This window comes from Plectropomus leopardus, chromosome 14, assembly GCF_008729295.1.
Source record: "Plectropomus leopardus isolate mb chromosome 14, YSFRI_Pleo_2.0, whole genome shotgun sequence".
NCBI lineage: Eukaryota > Metazoa > Chordata > Actinopteri > Perciformes > Serranidae > Plectropomus > Plectropomus leopardus.
This window is the reverse complement of record NC_056476.1, coordinates 27034636-27051059: the sequence shown is the minus strand read 5'-3', so window position 1 is coordinate 27051059 and position 16424 is coordinate 27034636. Positions and strand designations below refer to the sequence as shown.

At 39.6% G+C, this 16424-nt stretch overlaps 1 protein-coding gene across 1 annotated transcript in view; it reads right to left on the bottom strand.

Annotated features, from left to right (window-relative positions):
• Positions 1-3268: 3268 nt before the first annotated feature.
• lrfn5a (leucine rich repeat and fibronectin type III domain containing 5a) overlaps positions 3269-16424 on the bottom strand; it is a 73723-nt gene continuing 60567 nt past the window's right edge. Inside the window, 3 exon segments of the mRNA XM_042500717.1 lie at positions 3269-4133; positions 4135-4326; positions 6069-6345. Coding sequence (XP_042356651.1) covers positions 3375-4133; positions 4135-4326; positions 6069-6345 — 1228 coding nt within the window. The 3' untranslated portion in view covers positions 3269-3374.

The following is a 16424-nucleotide window of genomic DNA, read 5'->3' as shown; positions in this document are numbered from 1 at the left end:
ACCCACATGCATGTCAGCAAGTGGGAGCCGAGATTTTTTCCTGAACAATCACAAAAGTGAAACAGGGTTGAAACAAAGTGTGATGTGCTTTTTATTCTCCTGTCTGTATTTTGGCAGTTCCTCATGGAGCGTGAGTGAGTAATTACAGTATGCTCTTTAATATTATGGGTACATAACACCTCTGTTTCAACCTGTCCATCATTATTTATGACATATGTGTTACACCTCCAATCGGAACTAACAGTGCTGATTATCAGTTATCACAAAGGAGAAGGAATAAATACAAAAAACTGCAGGAAAGTGCTGCATGAGGTGATCTCTTTGACACCTCTTCTTTGTATATATATTTTCTTCTTATACAAGCTGACATCAGCTCTCTCTCTCTCTCTTTATATATATGTGTGTGTCGTGTGTGTATCATGTAAGCATTATTGATGCAACGTCACATCAACACATCAGTGCAACACTAATGAGTAGTTTTACTTTTGGCACTTTATTTTGATTCTAGTACTTATGTACTTTAACTTCAGTATGATTTTGAATTCTGGATTTTTTTACTCGAAACAGAGTATTTCTACACTGTTGGTACTTTTACTTAAGAAAATGATCTAAGTACTTTTTTCCACCACTGATGCACCTTTCTTTTTTTCGAGACTTGTACATTACACATGCACGACAGCATGTTTCCATTAAACGTAGTGAGTAGCAGCTCTTGTGTTACAGAGTGCCTGTTACTCGACGAGAGTGTTGTATGAGAGAGTGAGAGCATATGGAAAGATCAAGTCCTGCCCCCTCTAATGTTCAGCTGCTGTTTCACTCGCACGACTGTGTTACTCAACAGGTCCATTTTCTACTTCTGTTCTGTATATTAACGTCTGAATATATCATCGTTTTTAACAAAGAAATAACAATGATTATTTTTGTAAGCACTCAGGAACAACATATCCCATGAGTCTTCCTCATTGGCACGCTGTCAAGGCCACATGGGAACACTTTTTTTCTGAACTGTCACACTCTCCTAAACGCGTTTGCAGTCAGGGAGGAGTGGGAGGTTTGGAAATGAGATTCTCTACCCTAAATTAACAGCCAGACTGTGTGTGTGTGTGTGTGTGTGTGTGTGTGTGTGTGTGTGTGTGTGTGTGTGTGTGTGTGCTCCAGGTCTAGGGTTTCTAGCTGAACACTGATGCATCAAATTATAAAAAGATGAAAGAAATTGGGAAACTTCAGTTGTTTTAATTAAAAGGACCACATGTCTGTTCTGTTCTGATTTGCAGTGGGGGATTTTTCCTTTCCTAAAATTATGCAAATATGTGAGGTACAATTGAAGCCATAAACATAGATGCAAGATGAGACTTGAATGTGACCTGTTAATATTGTCTTTCCTGGTAGAAAGTAGCAATCCTAAACTGCGTATTAGAGTAGTTCTACAAAATAAAATAAAAACTCGATAATAAGAATTAAAAATCTTGATCATTCTCTTAGACCGAAGTCATGAATTTGCAAACCCCAGACTGTACTCTACTTAAGATTTTCTGAAATTTAAGTTAAGTAGAGTTTAAGTAACTCTACTTAATCTCTACTTAACATAAATTTCAGAAAATCTTAAGCAGAGTACAGTTTAAGAGATAAAAAACTTAAAAAATATATATATTTTTTTATGAGATGATATTCTAACTTTACAGTAATAAAAACCCCTCAAATTTCAAAGACAAAACCTTGAATTTTCTCTGACATTATAAAGTCTCAGAATTTCTGAGATTAGCTAATAACTTTACAATAAAAACTTGATTACAATATAATACATTTGCAAAAAAAGACATTCTCTGAGATTAAAGTCATAAAATTAATGAGATTTAAAAAAAGAAAAGCAGTTCAATCACATTTATAACCTAAAACAAATGTTAATGGTTTAGGTTGTCTAGTTCATAGTAAACTGCATTAAAAGACAATAATGACTATCGTTGCAAAATTACTACCTTTCAGAATAAAGTAGAAAAAAAAAACAGTTTTGTTTTTCTGGTAAATTTGTGTCTTTAATTTGAGGGAATTTCAGCATTTTTTCTTGCAAATGCATAACTTCTTAAACTTGGAGGATATCTGATTTTGGTGTTGCAAAAGTATAACCTTATAATCTCAGAGAATATCAGAGTTTTTATCATGAAAATGTATTTTTTTTTTATTCTCTGAAACTGCAATGCCCCCCGCCCCCGTGCTAAATATACAAAGATCAAGTAAAGAATATTTCCTCGGTATAATAAAAGTATAAATTCTGGTATATATGTACATAAAACACACTTCACATTTCCAATTTTCATTTTATCCCTTTTTATTTTACACAACATAACAACACAGTACATGTTGTCTTTTTCTGTACAGAAGCTTTCCGGGACCTTGTGACCAACGTCAGTGAAAAGCTCACAGGGTTTTTATGTTCTTTTTTTTTTTTATTCTTCCCTTTAAAAAATATCAATTTCATAAGAGGTCCATTAAAGTCTTCATCTGGTTGTTGCTTTTCGTCTCAGTTTGTGTCTGTCTGTATGTCAAGAAACGTCTGTCCTCCTCAGTAGGTAAGAAAGGCTATGTGTGAAATCTTTCTCTTCCTTTTGTCTGTCCCCCTCCGTCCTAATCCCTCGTTCAGGGAGTAATGGTGGAGTCCTAAATCCGGTTATGTCATCTGTCAGAGGGTCTGTTAGTGCAAAAGAAGGCACCGACTGCTGTTCTCTTGCCGTGGTATGGACACACACTTCCTGTGGGCGTGTGAAGGTAAGAATGGTGTGCTTTGCAGTTCTTGTATTGTATTTTTTTTTTAAATTCCTCTTTTTTCCTGTAATAATTCCCTTTTCGTGGTATTGTCAGATAAGGTGAGCGTGAATCGGGAAATGACGTGGCGAGCCCATTGTCTTGTTTTGTTTTGTGCTATAAAGTGGAACCAACGAGACAACTTGAGGACGCTACGAGACAAAGCGAGTTTGCTCTCTCGCCAACCACAAAACAGATAGGAAACTGTCAGAGTGAAAAAAGCTGTAAACTGAATACAAAGAAATGTGGAGAAAACAAATATGAAAATAATAATAAAAAAAAAGTCTGAAAAAGAAAAACTTATGCTCACGCTTACACCCAGAAGCACACCTCTCACACAGCTATAAACAAAGGTTTCCAACGTGAACACACACACACACACACACACACACACACACTGTACACACCAAAAACACACATCCTAAACAGCAACATTCACACACACACACACACACACCTTTACCTTCACTCACACACCTCTCTAGACAAATTCAAACCAACACACACACACACACACATACAAAAGATAAACAATAATGGATAAACCAAAGTTTATGTCATGGTCTGGTTCCAGTTCAAACCGTGCTTTCTAAGATCCAGTCTGAATCGCACCTCCCTTTGTCCGAGTCTCCGTCCCCGTCTTTCGGGAGCAGCATCCCGCTCATTGATTGGCTCCTTTTGTTCCGCAATATGCGCCCTATTTTGGGTGCTCCTCCTGCCCCCTGATTGGAGGAGTGAGTCTTTGAGCCTCCTTCACTGAGCGAGTACCTCCTCCTCGCCCTGCTCCTTCCAACCTCCTCCGCAGGGAGAGTCTGGTACTTGGCGGAGCTAGAGGTGGAGGCGCGGGGAGCCCTGCGAAGAATGGGCGTCTCTCGAAATCGGATGGAGGGGACGGGGCTCGGGGAGGCAAGAGGGCTGGAGAAAGGGGAATGGGTGAAGGGAAGCGGGGTTTGGTTGAGGGAGGTGGAGTTGTTGCGGTTGGTGTTGAGATTCTCCAGAGGTGTGGAGGGGAGGAGAGTGGAGGAGGCGGTGGAGAAGGAGGAGGAAGGAGGGCGAGGGGAGGAGGAGGGGAGGTTTTCGGGAGCAGCCGAGGCGTTGGAGCAAGACGAGCCTGGCTTACTCGGAGCAGGCTTCCGCTTTGGCTTGGTGAGTGAGCCGGTGGCGCCAGTGGGCGACGAGACGCCAGCTTGAGCTCGCTCTTCACCCGCTTTCTCCCGCTCCTCGGCTCCAGCTGTTGGGCTCCTGGCTGCCCAAGGCTGGCTGAGAACTGACGTGGTCGTGGAGCAGTCGGGCAGGGATGAGTCGGACGACTGAGTCATCGTATCCTTGCCCCCCTCCTCCTCCCCCTGCTCCTCCTGCTGCGCTCCTCTTCTTTGTGCCTCCTGAGAGGTCGTCTAATCCGATTGAGCCGTGTTTGGAGGAGCTGGGAGTCACAGTGCATCCCTGGGACTGCTGCCCGTTGGTCTGTGAGTGAACGTTGGTCATCGACAATGAAACACCTTTACCCCCCTCACCAGGGTTACACACCTGAGGAAAACACAGATGCAATAACGGGTTTCCTGTCATACTGAAATGTTTATGCGCAAATGCTTTCACATACAGCTCAGCTATGCAAAAAGTCACAACATATTTTTTGTCTGAATCATGACCTGAGCCAAGGAAGTTAGAATGCCCCATTAGGTGATTTGGAAACATTAACAAAACAAACAAAACTAACAACAACAACAAAATATGAACCTCAGCCTTATCTGTCTAAAGCCTTCTTAATCCTGCAGAAAATAGATGTTCTGTTTTTGGAGCTGAACCATTTATTAGGAGTGCTGCTGAAATCTGTTCGGTTGTGCACTGCACCACACTCTCGGAGTGCAGAGCATATGTCTGGGCAAAGATGGAGCAGCAGAACATCATGTGCTGTGAAAGTGAAACTTAACTATTCATTCTGCTGGGTCTAAAAGCTTGCTGTCAGTTATAGACCCTGCAAGTCACAAATTGCTGCTGGGGGGGGAACAAAAACTTTCACAAAGGGCTCCATCTGTGCTGTGTTCATGGAACCCCCCAAAAAGTCAGAATTTAGAAAGGGAACACAGAATGATACAAAGGGACACATGCATGTTCTGTTGCAATTGGTGTTGATATTGTTCATATTATCTGACCCTACCATCTCGTGTCTAGTATCTTTTGATTCATGATGTCCGCTTGTGGACAGTCCATTACATGTTTATTTCTACCTTAAATCTAATTTAGTAAAAAAATGTGTTTTTTAAATTTACACTGTTTGCAGATCTTTAACTTACTTTCACTAATCATAGGTGTACATGACGTTCATTTTTAACTTCTACCACGAGATCAGGCTGGGCAATATATTGATACTATAGCTATATAATAACACTGGACTAGATATCATTTTAGATTTTTATTATCCTAATATCATAAACAATGTCTTTTCCTGGTTTTAAAAGCTGCATTACAGTGAAGTGGTGAAATTTTCTGAGCTCACCTGATTGTTCTTCCTTTATCAACAATCATTATATAAAGATTGCTGATGTTATTTATCTAATTTCAGTACATAAATATTTTGTGAAAGCATCAACAGTCAACCCTGTAACATCATTGTAATATTGATATCATGGTCTTTGGTCAAAAAATATTTTGGTATTAGATTTTCTCCATATCACCCAGCCACAGTATGAGGTAACTAGAGGTTATGGGAGCCCATCACTGATATGAAAACAACACGAATAACAAAAACAAACAAACAAAAAAAAAAATACTTATGATTAGTCAAAATGATATTGGAGGCAAACAAGAATGACTTACAGGGCTACCAGTCGCCCAGTGGTAAAGGAGCATACCATAAAACTTAACTGTAATGCACCTTTAGCTCCTTATGCTATTAATTTGCAGTCATGGTAAAATGCAAAGGGATTTCTAAATATAAAAGACATTTCATCTCTTGACATTGCCTAATTTTCGGTATCTTTTTATATTTTTATTATTCCAAACTTTTCATGATTTTGTTTTTTTTTCCTGTGCAATGGACTTCCATACAAAAGTCAATGACACATGATAGTCATGTTTAAATATATTTGGCAGCATGCCGTGCTATACTGTATGGTCAAAAATGTGTTGTAAGTGCTTTGCAGTCAGTCAGTAGACCATATGGCCATCACGAAAATAAAGCCAACCTTCCCGCTTAATAAAAAGCTATTTCCTCTTATTCCCTCTCATTTCTGTACAGTGTAGATTAAGTGAGACAGACAGGGACCCACCTTGTACCGGATCATCAGGATGATGATGAAAATGAGCACCGAAGCCACTATTATCCCTCCGATGATGATGATCATAGTCCCGCCGCCGAGGAACTGAGACTGCATAAAATGACACCTCATATACTCTGACTCGGTGGTGAACTGCACACAGCCGACCACGCGTGTTGCTGTCAGAGAGGTGATGACATCATCGTAGATGGCCAGCACGCAGAGGTCGTACTGAGTCCCTGCTGCCAGGTTGTTGACCAGGAAGTTCTTGCTAGATGGAGGGATCATTCTGTGGCAGAGGAGAGGGTTGGAGAGCAAGGGGAGGCAATAAATGTTTAATCTTTCAACAGAACTAAACCCACTTTGAGGAGGTGCAATGCACAATAATTAGGAAATACACTGGTAACATGATGGTCTTTATTCCTGCTTGGACCAATTATGTTAGATCACTGAGCTCTGGATGTCCTCAAACCATATTAACCTCTTTAGAGGCTGCTATTGCTTTGAACAAACAAACTCTCTGTGTCATCACATTCACCCATACCCTGCCCATAGCCGTTAGTAGATCCTCACAGGATGCTGATTGGTCTCTACCACAGCAGGGTTGGAAATAAGTACACCCTTAGTGTTTTAATGCAGGTGAATTCAATCAATTTACCAGCCATGGTGACAGGCAAGCAAAGGGGCATTAAACAAATGATTGAATCAGTCGGTTAAAAAGTCAATTGAAAGGCAACCTACCTAAAAACTGTCGTTATTTATTACATGTGGTCATGCTTATGTAAAAGTAAGCTACATATACTCCTACATTTTCTCAACCAGTCAGAGTAAGGGTATTCTTTGTCTGTGTGTCTTCTGACAGACTGGAAAAGAAAAGGTGAAAGGGCATACCACCATTTCAAGTCCGCTGTCTAACCCTAACCCTACCCCAAACCCCAATATTAAAAATGATAAAACTCATTAGAATTAGACCATGGAAAGTATAATTGTTTTGAATTAGTAAATATGCACAAAGACGGCTAGGCAGTGTGTTTTTCTTTCTTTTTTCTTTTTTTTTTCACTTTAGCTACATGTAAATTTATTTTCTTGTTTTATTGTATGTTTGTTGCATATGAGGTTGTTTGGGTTTGGAGCACTTCTTCTGTGGCACTTAATTGACTTTGGCTTTTTGGGTGTGAGGCCAATCCTTAAGAGTTATAGTTACTTACTTTGTGCTGACAGGCTATACCCCAGAGACCTAAAGATTGTGGATGGCCAGGCAGTCGAGGCCCAGTCTACCATCAATAGACTGGACCAAGAAAAATACACTGATATACAATGTAATTTAGAAGAAAAGTTCATGTTTAACACTGAATCCCAAGTGCATTGCTTGAAGAATTACAAGATCTCATGATCCAGTAATTCTTGCGTGATCTTGTGATATTGTGCAAATCCAGCGCTCAATGTACGTTTAAAAAAAGAAACAGACATACAGCTAAAAAAAAAAAAAAAAGGGACAACAATGGTGAACACAGGAACACACAGACATTTGACTGCTATGTACAAATATATGCTGTATATTTTACATAGTAGTGATAATGTTTTGTCTTTAGGTTACACAACCAAACATACACTGGAAATAGTTTGACTTAATTACTGAATCCGGATGTTCTTTTTTCGACAAACACATAGGTGCTTTGTCACTTTGAGTGAAGTTTGTAATTCTTCACTGGACACTTGTCACATTGACGGGAGGATTTGCACATTTGTCCTTCAGTATCCCTTAAAGGGCTTGTCAGCTTTCCCTGGCTTTGCTCATTAAAATGCTAATGAAATTCCTTATTAAAAGCAAAGAGGGTGGCTAGTTCACAGCTCGCGGCCTTGTGCGCTCTGAGAGCAGCAAAGGGCTGCTTTGGCCAGGTTAAGCATTTGGTTTTGAGCTCGAGTTAAGTGAAGGTTAGGAGACATGGTGGAGGTTTAATGGTTAGTATTAAGAGCTCGGCAATGACTGTAGCAGTAGGTCATTAGTGCGCCCTCGGTGGACTAACAGCACAAGGCTGCAAGGGAGTGTGTGTGTGTGTGTGTGAGCATCTATATGACCCCATGAATACTAATCGGACCATCTGAGCGCTGGGTGACCGTGAATGTTCTCCGCTTTGCCTCTCTTGATGTTTTCATCACTAGGGTGGTGAACCTTGGTCTTTCTTACACACATACACACACACACACACATATACAATTCCATTACTTCTGTGTCAGGACATATAAAGTGACATTGAAGTGGATAGGTTAATAGTAGGAGCGAATGTCAGCGGCACCTACAAGCTCAGATAAGAGCAGCTCCATTTGTGTACAAAAACACAGACAGAGATTAATTCCCCTATAAGTGCTTTGGCCTTGGGCTTTATTTGTGTGTATGCATGTGTGTGTGGTGTTGTGTCACATTAACCAGCAAAGCATTAATATCTTTGTGTAAAATAATGTGTTTGTTTTATAATTGCACATTCTGGGTTCATCTTTTTCTTGCAGGCTTAAAGGCTGTCACGCTCCAGAACAGAGACCAGTGTTTACCAGCTTATTAATACTGTATAGCTTAGGGATATGCATTTGTATAGAGATGGTGGGAACATTATTTGACCTCTAATGCCTTGTTCTTTGCACCTCTTGATTCTTCAATGATGTGGACAGTATAGGAGTGAGACCTTACAACACTGAACATGCACATACACAAGCAGATGCACGCACACACGAGAGATACCATAATGATACATAGAATTGTAAATATAATGAGCGAGGGTTGTTCTCCCTGCAAAAACAAGTTCTTATTTTCATGTAAAGTTAGTTGGAATTGTGGCTGTCAAAATGCAGCATATATGCAACATAAAGGGATCCGGTTTTCAGTAAACAAACAGTACTTGCTGATAATGCCACAATGGTGTATGTTTGAAGGTTGGTGTCCAAGGCAACCCTGATGTGAGTGTGTTATGAGGGATTTGAAGGGCCTTTGCAATTGCACAGACTGACCTCTGTATGATATTATACTGATATCATATGATCGAAATATAATTTCCTTATTGTTAAAAGAAGACATTATTTACTTCCACTGACAACAGGGAAGCATTATAACACCACTGTCCTGTGAAAACCCTGCACCTTCAAAATGTCAACTTTTTTTGAGCTATGAAAAACATATTTTTCAGCTTTGTGACAATGCCTTGTTCAGCTAAAACCACAAGTTTTAAATGGTGTTTTTCTTGAAGGAATACTTCAACCCCAGAATGATCATTTGTTTATCAATAATTCAATCTGTGTTAGGCTGTTAGTCCCACTTAAACAGTCTCGGGCACGGACAAGTAGTGCACCTGTGCTGTTTATGCAGATGTGTTTGGGAAGTTTTAAGCATATAACTAGACAAATGAGACTTCGAGTACACAGCATGAATTGTGTAAGAGCTGGTAAATTGATGTTTTGATGTAGTTTCATGCAGTGGAGATAGTTGATGAGGTTGGTGTACTACAAGGCAGATGGGCAGGTTACCAAAGGTTTTTTTCCAGAATTCAGTGTAACACAGGGTGAGTAATTGACACACATATGGTGACACACAAACAAACAAACAAAAAACAAAAAAACTTCTCCATCTCCAAATTAAGAAACAATTACGTTTCTTAGTTTAAAGAATATTCAAAATATTGAAATATTGAAATGAATATTTTTTATATTTTAAACAAGAATAGTAAGTGTGTAATGCTGGCATTAATATATTTGGCACACTAACCAACCAATTTCTTGTTAAAGTTTGTGCTTTTTTGTGGACTTAAAAAAAAAAAACTTAATACAATAAGATATTAAGATGGTGTTTTCTACCACAAAAACCAGGCACCATTCTTCCAAAAATACCCATTCAGTTGATTTTTTGATGCAAAGAGTACCGTCCAAATTCTTTAGAATAGGCTGTTCAGTCTTTCTCAAAATTAGATAACTATGTATACAAACAATCTAAAAACACCTCTGCTCTATTTGTATGAGGGAAAACCCTTTTACGAACATCTGGGGAAGAAAATATATTATAAGCCTTTATTAATACCTTACAGCTCCCCAAGTGGGAAGATGAGTGTTTGAGAAATCCTACTGAACATCATCTGCATATCTCTTAGTAAGTTTTGTTTCCACTAAATGCAGACAATTGTAATTTAAAATGGTAACAAGGTGAGGTCCTAAAACAAACATTGCAGCTGTTGTTTATAATTACAGAAACACTGATTGTGTTTGGTTTAAAAAATCTATGAATGGGCAGCAATTATGTACCTTGCTGGAGGGTTTGTTTGCTGCTTCGCCACGTCTCCACATGAATACAAGACATTCTCTCTTTTCTCAACCTCAGAAACCTTCGCTTCCAAGAAACCATTAGCTGCATGACTCCTCCTGGACAGCACCCAAATGACTTTATAAACAAAATCCATCCGAGCGGACGCTCCGGCCATGACACTCACATTGCATAGCTAGTTTTCATTGTCAACGCGTAAGCAGAGCTGTCGTCATTTATAATTCATGGATACAAGGGAACAATCGAGATACTGATAATGTGTTTTTGGCGTGTTTGGACCCCGTTCTGCTGCATGCTGACTTCACAAAATACATTCTCATGCAAATCGGTGGATTTTCTGCAACTTTTTTTTTCTTGACTGTGTGAGCCGTTAGCATTGTGAACTCATCCAAACTGACTCATTCATTGTGGCTAATTTCTTTGTGTCTGAGCTGGATCTTGCTGCCAGTATTTGAAGCCCTACAGTGGGCAGATGATTGCCTTGGCCGAGACTATTACACTAATCTATCTACTATGCTCTGCCAAGCCCTCAGCCCAGGGCGCCTCTGTGTGTGTGTGTGTGTGCGTGCGTGTGTGTTTCTGGGTTTCATTACACTTTCATTACACAAGAGAAAGTGTCTGTGTGCACGCTCCTCCATGAGGATGCATTTGTGTACTATACGTGTCTGCAGTGTACATACATACGTGTGTGAGTTCCATTACAGTAATCTTCTCCTCCCATGGCAGCCTGCTCTTCCCAGTGGCTCTTACTGTCTGGATCTCTCCCAGCATCCATCACTGATACACCACTACATCCTGGGTAAACCCGTGCACGCGCGTGTGTTTGCGTGTGTGTTAATCAACTCTCCTCACTCCAGCCGGGACAAAGCCAGGAGGACAATGTGATCTCCATTAGTCGCTCTTTTTTGACTCACGACAAATGATTGCCTCCATGCACAGAACAGTGAACTATGATACCAGATTGTCCTATTTCAGGCCATTTCACTTGATTAAATATTGGACAAAGCCTACAGGCCACAAACACGCATTATTCCAGGAGAAAAGGAGAAAAAAAGGCATTCAAGGCAATGATTCACACATACAAGGCGAGGGCTTCCAGGTCGAGCTGGAGCGGTGCGATAAGCGGGCTGGGGCTTCTAATAACTCAGCTGCAGTCAGACGCTCCCCGAGCTGCAGAGCCCAGTCAGACCATGTGTGACAGCAACTTCCGGTGTTTCTAAATGATATTCACTGCTCTGGGCAAGCTCATTAGTGGTTTCATGTAGCTGCAGGGGGATATTGTTTTTGCATTTCTAACCAGTCCATCTGAATTTCACGTTCATGCACTGTGTGGAAATTTGGAGTTCTCTGAGAGATTTACACCAAAAAATTGAGAACTATTTGAGAGTAACCGACAGACGGTATGCTTTTTGACCGACTCACGGGAATAGTTTAACATTTTTGGAAACACCTATCTTAGTAGACTTACAAAGAGTGAGACAAGAAGATTGACCCCTCTCATGTCTTGCTTTGTAAATATTTAGGTACAGTCAGTGCTGACAGTTAGCTAAGCTTGCCTTAAAAAAAAAACTGAAAACAAGGGCTACCACCATACCTGACTCTGCTGAGGGGTAACAAAATCCACCAACCAAGTCTAGGGGCACATTTTTACTCCCTTTGAATACAGACATAGATACATCCATTTCAAACATTATTACTGTCATTGCCCATATACTTCCATGCATCTTTTACACTGACATGGATATATCCACTAAAGGGCAGTAGAGGAAAGGTCTTGGCTGTACCCCCAGTTTTCCTTTGCTACCGTCCAACTCAAATCTCATTCCTGCCCAATCCGCTCTCAGCTGTTCTGTTGTAACTGTTGTGCCTATGCAAAGTAACATGACATTTCTGAACAACTCATACTGTATAACCCCTATTTAAAATTCCACCATTTTTAAAATATTGTTTGTAGTGTCCTGTGGTCATGCCTCATTTGAACTTCTGGTACCCACAATATCTAGAGGGAACACTCTGTTGGTTGGTTTCCACTCTCTCTGTCTGTATATCTGTGAGCTTCAGAAATTGTGCACAAGTGGTATGGAGCTTTGACAGAAGGCTCTTTCCTTGTCCACATATATGTCTTATACTGAGCCCTAGAGCTTGATAATTTACATGTTATGCTTTAGTTTGTTTAATCTGTATGCAAAACATTTAGTAAAAGCAACATGTCACAGATGGGGATTTTTTACAAGAGAGTTTTTTACAAGACAGCAAATATGCTTACTTCCAAAAATCTCAAACACTTTCTTTAAGGTTTTGGTAAAAGTTATGTTAAACAAAGTAACTACAGAGTATCGCCAAAATCCCAAACTGTGTCCGTCATGAAATTATATCTCATAACTGAATTGCTGATTTATCTATATATTGCATATTGCAACTTAAGCAGTAGCTATAAAAAATATACAGTATTACTTTTATATGAATATTAGGTGATATTTGGAAGCATTTCAATCATAATTTAAAATCTCGAGGTTCATGACAGCTGGACAATTGTCATCTGCTAATAAAGATCATATAATGTGATCCGAAACTCAAGAGTTGCTACTAAATGGACCTTATGGTGTAATTGTTTCATCAACTGAGGCTCCCAAGATCAAGAATGACATTTAAACTTTAGCTTTAAAACTGCTACAGCTGCTAAATGGATGGTGGTGAGATTGTTTTCAACCAAATCCTGAAAAGCAAATCTGTACAAAACTTAAAGCAGCATTGCACACTTTTCATTATATTCCAATATTTGCTTCTATTAAAAGATAACATAACATAACCCTGATAATAAAGCTGTTTCAGCTGTTAATGTTCCTGGAAAAAAGTAAAGTGGTGCAAATATCAGTGGGCTCCTGTAGTATATTACCACTACCCACTCTCATTAGAAGTGTTTGAACAGAAAAACAGTAAAATTGCACAGCAGTGTTGCCCAAACAGGGATGAGACCAAAATGTGGGTCACAGATATCTAAAAAGTAGGTTGTCCAATTATTTCAGAAAATGGTATTCAATGCTTCTGGCGAAAGCCTCCCATGCTACCACAATGCAAGCTAGTCTAAATTAAATAGCCTAAAACATGTAAAACTTTGGCAGATAAGCCAACAAAATAGCATGCAGAAGCAGTTATGGGTTTTAACAAACTTTTCTTTACACTGCACTTTTAAACACATGTTCTCTCACACTCTTCTTGAAGTTATATAATAAGGTTGGGTACCAAACTTGATAGTTTTATGGGTACCAACCCAAATTCCATCAGTATTAGATGCTGAAACTATTGCTACAGATTACAAGCCAGCCGCTAAAAGAAAGCATGCAGCACTTCCCTGTAGGGATGGGCGATATCTCAAATTTACAAAATGACTATATTGTGAACATTATGTACAAATAGCCACATGATTTTTCAAAGACTTGCTTCGGCATTTCGGCTCCCTTGCCGTCTTAGCTATTTAGGTGCCTCCAGGTGCTTTGCAATGTTTCTGCTTCCTTTCTGAACCCGGCATGACAGCAAATATAGAGAGAAAGAGAGAGACCATGACTATGTCATCCCTACAGTTTGTTTAAAACCTAATTTTCAATAATTATTCCCATATGAATCTAGAAACAAACCATGTCTTTTGTGATTTTGTTGCCTTATTCTAACCACATGCTTTTGTTGACAATTTGGCTTTGGCTGCAATGTCAGCATGTCAGCAGTAGATGCAGGATGATACTTAGTACTTGTATGTGACAACTTGGGATGAGCATGTGTTGGACGTCCTGGTACTAATGCCAATTCAAATGTGAGAATACCCAATCCCTTTTTCATGATGCATACACAAAAATAAATGTCAGCAAGACGTTTTAATGATTTCTTTCTTTCTTGTTCAACATAATTTTTTTCCATGTTAATTGATTCAACAGTTGAGCAAACAACTTCACCTGACACACCACCTTGTAAGGCACACAAGTACCATCAAACCAGTAAAGAGCAACTGGTTTCTGAGCACAAAGAGAAGAGGATTTATGGTAGTTCAATTCCTGCCACATTACTGTTGACCTCGGAGCTAATGTGGCTTACACGGCAGATGGCACCCTGCCATGCTAATAGGTCTGAGTCTCTGAGGCAGACAGAAACATTGCAGAAGCTAGCTTCTCATCTCGGTTTTACCATGCATAATGCCCTTGATGCCAGAGCTAATGGTTAACAAGCACCCACACAGCTTGTAGTCAGAGGTGGAACAGGGATTTTGAGCCGAGGCCAGGTGGGCTTTGCTAACACCTTTAGATCCATTTTTATTCATTAAACCCTGTTCAGAGTTAGACAAAAGAGTCGCAGAAAGGGTAAATATTAGCCACCTAGCCAGAGGTCGAGCAATGACTCTAATGTTTTATTAACGAACAGTTCACATTGGGGGTCACAACTTTCTCAGAGGATTATAATAATATTTTTTGCCACTGAAATTATAATTTTAATTACGCTAATATTACACTTCTGCCACTGTATTTAAATGCCAGGGTGAAGCATGATCTAAATACTGTAATTATCCCAACACTTTGATTCACTTTCCTCATAATTATCCTCACTCTGAAATAACTTGGAAGACAAATAGCTTGACTCTCAGCTTGACTTAATACTCTCTTATCAATGAACACCATCCTCAGAGCTTTTTGTTTTCCTTAATCAGGTAATATTAGAATCCTTCAAGGCTGCAAACAAATCAGATCTTTGAAAAGGTGTTTAATGAAGGACTTGTCTGTGATCTTGACTTGAATAAAGTCACTTCCACTTGTGCTAATTTGTCATTCAAAAACAAAAGGAAAAGGCTGCGTACTTCTCAAGATCCCTTTACTGCTGAGCTCAGTCCAAACAAGCACAGCAGAGTACATGTCAAAGTTGCGTGCAACGAAAGCTGTCCCAGATGTAGGGAAGGAGCCTCAGCACCATCTGTAACTGGGTGTAGGCCTCCATCTGCCCAGCTCAGCTCCATTCCCCCAGTTTAGCCGAGTCATCGACATTTCTCTTTAATGCTGTGGTCGACTCCTTCAACACTTTCTCCCCCCACCAACTCTCATTTCTTCCCTCATCTGTCCTTACTTGTTTGTAAGTATGTTGTTTTTATTCACCCATTTAAAAAAAAAGGTCCCTTTCTCATGTAATTTTTTGGGTAATTTCCTGCTGTTTATTTCTGTTTCATCCTTTCTCTCTGCATGCCTTCTCTTTGTCCTCCCCTCTCTTTCTTTTTAAAATTCCCTCTTGCTTTTCCTGTTCTTGGGCCATCGTCTCATTCTTTCCTAAAACTATCCCCTCTCCTCTCTCTTTCTTTTAATAATACTTCTTTTCCTGTTTCTTTTCATTTTACCTTTTCATTCATTGCTCTTCTAACCCTTAAAAAAATACCCTTCGTCTTATCTTTTTTTTTATTATATCATTTTCTTCTGAACTTTTTTTGCACTACCATTTACCCTTTTAACTCCTCTCCTCCTCCCTTTTTTAGAACTACTTTTTTCCTCTATTATCTTTTGATTTGGTTATCCTCCTAAGTAGCACTAGGCAATATGGAGAAAATAAAATCTCATTATATTTTTGACCAAATGCTTTGATATCGATTGTGCAATGATATCATAGGGTTTACTATTGGTGATTTCACAAAATGTCGACACACTGAGCTATTTTGTAAGTATTCAACAGAAATGTGGATATTAGGGGCCAAGGAAATCTTGGTAGACTCAAATTCTAGACTGACTTGAGAGAGAGAGAGACAATCACTATTTTAGTAGCTAATATCCTGCCACTCCAACAAGGGCTCTGGTGTAATTGTACAACATATTCTCATCCCAAGTCATCACATGTTTCTGTTTTACAGTAGACTCATGCATCTACATATTTTGCTCTTGGTTTCTTTCTGCGTCTGCTATTGATTTTCCAGGACTACAAGGAATACACATGATGGCACGGATGGTTAGGATATAAGGACGCTACAAAGGTGAGGGGAGATACATGCATAGCACAGACAGTTAGAATTAGGGGATGGGGGCACACAGTAGGATGTAGAAAAA